General features: G+C 35.0%; 1 protein-coding gene across 3 annotated transcripts; it reads right to left on the reverse strand.

The window, feature by feature from the left end:
- Positions 1-3934, reverse strand: LOC129306195 (ras-related protein RABE1a). 3 transcript variants are annotated; one of them, XR_008592173.1, is made up of 10 exons: positions 3746-3933; positions 3499-3606; positions 2746-2818; positions 2538-2638; positions 1116-1181; positions 840-937; positions 668-730; positions 492-584; positions 198-349; positions 1-68 (listed from the first exon to the last, which is right to left on the reverse strand). XR_008592173.1 is itself a non-coding variant. In XM_054946649.1 (9 exons), exons 2-9 carry the CDS (start codon positions 3569-3571, stop codon positions 266-268), a joined length of 651 nt encoding a protein of 216 aa, XP_054802624.1. In that variant the 5' UTR covers positions 3572-3619; positions 3746-3934; the 3' UTR covers positions 1-265. The 3 variants fall into 3 exon arrangements, 2 of the variants coding, with proteins under 2 accessions (XP_054802624.1, XP_054802623.1); XM_054946649.1 differs by having other exon boundaries at positions 1-349; positions 3499-3619; positions 3746-3934; XM_054946648.1 differs by having other exon boundaries at positions 1-349; positions 3746-3932.
- Positions 3935-5479: the final 1545 nt, after the last annotated feature.

The following is a 5479-nucleotide window of genomic DNA, read 5'->3' on the forward strand; positions in this document are numbered from 1 at the left end:
TGGTGGTAGGAAAGCATAAGCAGGCCGTGATTCTTAATTCAGAAAGTAGAGGCTGTGTATTAAAGCACCTGAAAAATAAAGAAATGAACCAAAGCAACAATAAATAAACTGATAATTAATTTCCCAACATAGGAAGGATCTATCATTCACACCCAACGAGAGGCAAGATGTAAAATAACAATAGAAGCACTACTGACATAGTCGTTTGGTAAAATTCCTTGGTCAAATTTGCTGCCTGAAGAATGTCTTCCCTCAGAGCGTTACATTAAGAACCACAGCATGCAGATTTTTGGGCAGCTTGAGCAGCCCCTGCTCCCTGGTCTGGTTGGTTAATCTTGATTGTCTGGGGCTGCAAACAATCGAGTGGAAACTTAAATGATGACGACTAAGTAATTAAATCTAGTCGATTAATCCAAAATGCACTTCCAATAATGGTCAAAAAAGAAATCAAATGATAATCCCAGGATAAGGGAAGCAGTTAAGATAAAAACCTCAGCCTTTGAATCAGTATCTGCAAGTCTTTGTTTGATGTCCCGAGCTATTGAAAAGAAGACCTCCTCCACATTCAAATTTGTTTTCGCACTCTGTAAGAACCAAACCCCAGCATCACATCAAGATCAACAAATACATGCATGCAAGTTCAACCGGAGCAGCAAAAGCAACTTACAGTCTCAAAGAACTTTATGCCGTATTCATCTGCCAGGGCTTGACCTTTTGAAGTTGGTACAGCCTAAGGGAAAGAATTGGAAATTAAGAAGAGCATGAAAAGCCATATATGTGCATGCGACACGGGTACAAGCATACCCAAAAAGACAGAGAGCGTAAGGAAGGGGCCAGACCCTTTTGCTTTCATCCATGTCTGCCTTGTTACCCACCAGTATCTTGTTAACATTGTCAGAAGCATGTTGCTCAATGTTACGGATCCAATTCCTAATGTCTGGGCATGAGACCAGTCAAAATGCCACACTTAGAAGAACTTAAAATCCATTCAAAGCACTTGAACTTGAAGTTATGCAAAATGCTCAACTTGAAGAATTGAAGTTTAACAAAATTAATACATTTCTATCAACACATACAAAGTTGAAGGGAAAACTAAAAGAGGAAGAAGAAATTACTGTTAAAAGATGACTCATCAGTGACATCATACACAAGCAAAATGCCCATGGCTCCACGGTAATAAGCTGCAAAAGAAGAACTAAATACTCGTGACAGAGGATTAACATATTAGGCATATGGAAGGATAACAGAACTATGGAATAATGGACATGCAAATGTGATAGACAGAGCATCAGTTATTCTGTTAAATTCCTGAATCGCATACAATGTTAAAATAAAACCAAAAAACATTGAAGGATTTATGCTTAGAAATCAAGTAATTGTGGAACAACGTTGAAGATTCAAATATTAATACCCAGAACTTATCAACAAGGCCTAAGGCCAAATGTGCGTGCGTGTAGAAGGTTCCATATACAGTCAGACAAATGAAGCATTTTTAATGATGTGAGAGGCACTTGACTCAGCACCTAAGGCGCCATTCATGGCCAACACCTCTCAAACCATAAAAGCCACTACCTTCAACAAGGCATGGTAAGGTGAGCACCTTTGACACCTTTTCTGTACTTCCAGGCTTGCCCTTTCAGGGCCTCAATATTTGCAGGCAACAGGAAAAGTGTCAGCTTACACAAAACCAATCTAAAATATAAAATAGTTATAGGATGAAATGGGAAGCTATAAAATCCAACCTTAGAAGCCCTGTCCAGCTCAACCTTAAAGATTTAAGGCAATGGGGTAAAATAGTTATTCCTATTTCAAAAGATTATGTGTGTGCCATATTTTTCCAGACTTTTGTCAAATGTTATTCCATATTTACATGGATCTATCCTTCGTTTATATAGGACTTTCTTTTTCACTCTAGCACCTAGTACTTGTCTTAGCACCCTTTTTTACATCTTTCGCCTAAGGTATTTTAAAGCCAGAAATCAGTTAAAAAACTTAATATTTTAACTCTCTTAGTTTCTCTCTATCAGTAATAGTCAACAGATACCTGCTACAATCAAAGACAATAAAATTTCTCTAGTGCTATCAAGCAAGTTGTCAAGTTCCACCAACAAAAGCATCATCTGAAAAACCTCTTCAATATTTGACTATTACATAATCTTCATTAAAGGAATGCTGCTTAAGGATAGAAAAAATAATAATTAAACTTGACTACCCAGATACCTATTCCAAGATAGCTATTCAATCAGAACTAAAGAACAAAGTCATCAATTTTATTACCATCCTAGTAGTGATAGGAAAAAGAATAGTAGTTTCTACTTAAAAAGGAGTTAGCTAAACAATTAACATCTCAACAAAACAAATTCAAAATGAGTTAGCTCCTATTAGTGATAGTTCTAAGCAACTTTTGACTCATACACCTACTAAGACCTGAGAATACTTATATAGTCCACTACAGAAGTTTAAGCTAGATAAACAAATGGATCATATAAGAACACCAGTTACATATATTGAATAAGACCTTAATCTCAAACACTGACCAGTGGTAATTGTTCGAAAACGCTCTTGGCCCGCAGTATCCCATATTTGCAATTTAATTCGCTTGCCATCAAGCTCTATTGTCCTTATTTTGAAGTCAATGCTGAAGAAGAACAATCCATACCAGTACTCAACTAACAGCTTCTCACAATAAGAAAGAAACAACAGCAGCAAAATGATGAAGGTGATTAGAGAAATAAAGGCTCATACCCAATGGTAGTAATGAAACTGGTTGTAAAAGATCCATCTGAGAAACGCAACAAGATGCAACTTTTACCAACACCTGCCAATATGAACAAAGCAATCAAATTCAAAGATAACTCTGTAATATATGTTCCTCTAGTTGATAAATGCAACAAGTACAGGATAAGTCTCAAGGGCCATCACTGTTTTATGACCTCCAAATCAGTAATCAGTAAAAGAGTTATAAGCGACTACTGTAATTCGATTGCCAATAAGATTTTGCCTCCATTTTACCACAAATAATTTTTATGACTCCCGCCTTATAGTTCAAGGGTAAAGTAATACATTATAATGCAGTGAACAATAAGCAGTAGTGGGAACCACCATCTTAAATTTCAAGATGAAAATCACAAACAAAGATGCGTCCATCATTTAAAAAAAATGAGGAAGAAGCTACGGCTGCTAACAAAACCTATGGGTTATTCCCTTCTCTCGCATGAGGAAGTCGTAAATCACAATCCAGTGAAAATGCACGGCGAATGATTAAATCAGGAGCAAACAACGCCCTAATCGTTCTCATATCCATGATCCCAATATAATTAGGGCGGAGAGAAAGAAAGGGAAGACATTCCGAGATTAAGATAGTAGCACCACCATAAAAAAAAAAAAAAAGGATCAAATCTCGGCAGAAGACTGCAAGGTTTTCCAACACTAACCAAACACATCGATACAAGGAACGAAAATTCGAAGGACTTAAAGAAAAAGTGCAGGAAATGTTACCGCTATCGCCGATCAGGAGGAGCTTTATGAGATAATCATAATCGGCTCGGGCTCTAGCAGGTGGAGCAGCCATCGAAATTAATGCGAGGAGAAAGAAAGAGAACAAGCCTATTCCAGGATGCTTCAGTTCGTAAGTGAAAAATAATGACAGCAAGGAAAATTGGAAAATGAAAACGATGAATGGAGGAAAGATCAGTAAAGGAAAATGAACAAAGAAAATAAAAGAAAAAAAGAAGAAGAAAAATACCGGATCAGGAAGAAGAAAGGATGAAGTTGAGATCTGAGGAGAAAAAGGAGGAGGAGGGAAAGCGTCCCAGATACGTCAGCACCGGTCGGCCGTTGAAAAGTGCAATTGGAAAAACAAAATAGCTTTGGGCCCCTTCCCTTATTAAGCACTCGCCTGAGTGCCGTTTGCCGTCAGATTATTTCTCTTGTTTGTGATTGGCGTCCATTATCTGTTCCCCAATTATTCTGACCCCCTGAGAAAGAAAAAGTGAAAATGCCTAAAAGAACCCCCGAACGGCGCTTGAGGTGGCGTCAAGCTTAGGCCCCATTTGGTAGTTTGGAATCATGGAGAAAGAAATGGAATTAGACATGGAATCTGTTAACATGTGTGTTTGGTATGCAATAATTATGATTCTTTAGAATCAGGATTCAAGGAAATTTGATGGAATTGGATTCCATCATATGAATCATGGAATCCAATTCCATGGTTCATTTTCTCCAATTTGCCCCTTCTCTCTCCTCCAATATAATTTTTTTTAATTTTAAAAAGGACACTTTAGTCTTTTCTTATTTTAAATACTTATATTTTATTAAAATTATATCAGGATTCCATCATTATACCAAACATACTTTTAAATCCAATTCTATTCCAATTCCAATTCCAATTCCGATTCCGATTCCATTAAAAACTCTTCCATCATACCAAACATGGCCTTAGTGAATTCTAAAGCTAATAGCCTTATAGTCTAATAGCATAAAAACTCCCTTATAATTGAGAGATTACAGGTTCAATTTTATTTGTAATCTCAAGCTATTAGCGGCTATTCTTTTAATTCAAAAAAAAAAAATTGGTGAATTCTGTGCTCCAAATCAACGCCATTTTAAATCATTTGTCTTTTCCAAATAATAAAAATATAAAAAAACATAATTTTGAGTCCCTATACATTTTTTCAATACTTCAAGTTCCTATATTTTTGTTTGTCAATATTTTAAATCTCTATAACACCGCTCATGGAGAGACCTAGACTATCACAAACAAAAGTGTAAAAAATATAATAAAACTAGAGTAAAATGCATGAATCTAAAGTTATTTTTTTTTTCTAACAATGTTCATATCAAATTCATTTTATGTAATTATATTTTTATGAGTAAATTGGCCTTATGGCCATGAAAAATACTATTTTCATAAATTATGGATGAAGTTTTTGAATATTTTAAAATATAACCTATTCATAAAATTAATCAGAAGTGATTTTCCATGGAACAAATATATTATTAAAATACTTTGTATAAATCAGTCCACGAATATATCTCCTATAACTAACTAAATGATTTTAACATATAACTAACTAAATTAAATTCTTACACACACGTCTATCATATTTCTTTCCCTTTTACAATAATTCCTTCCCTTTCTTGGTGGTTGGAGGAATCAAGGTGACATTCACATATTGCTTTCTTGTTGTCCTAATAAATGCACTCTTTTACAAGAGACATCCTAATATGAGTAGTTTAATTTTGTGCCTCTACAAACCAGTCTTATTGCTAGGTTTCATTGCACAAAGATGAATGTAAACCCAAAACTTTCATTGAAGAGGGGTATTTAATTCTCTATAATATGTTAAGATGTCCAAAAAATTTTACAAATTGTGTTTAATTTTTTTTTTGGGCAAATGATTATGTTTTTTTCGTGTTTCTGGTTGCAATAGTATATCAATGATATACAATTATATATCACTGATAAATTATATTAGTA

This window comes from Prosopis cineraria, unplaced genomic scaffold (genome assembly GCF_029017545.1).
Source record: "Prosopis cineraria cultivar Desert tree isolate PC_DT_omini unplaced genomic scaffold, ASM2901754v1 PC3, whole genome shotgun sequence".
NCBI classification, from domain to species: Eukaryota; Viridiplantae; Streptophyta; class Magnoliopsida; order Fabales; family Fabaceae; genus Prosopis; species Prosopis cineraria.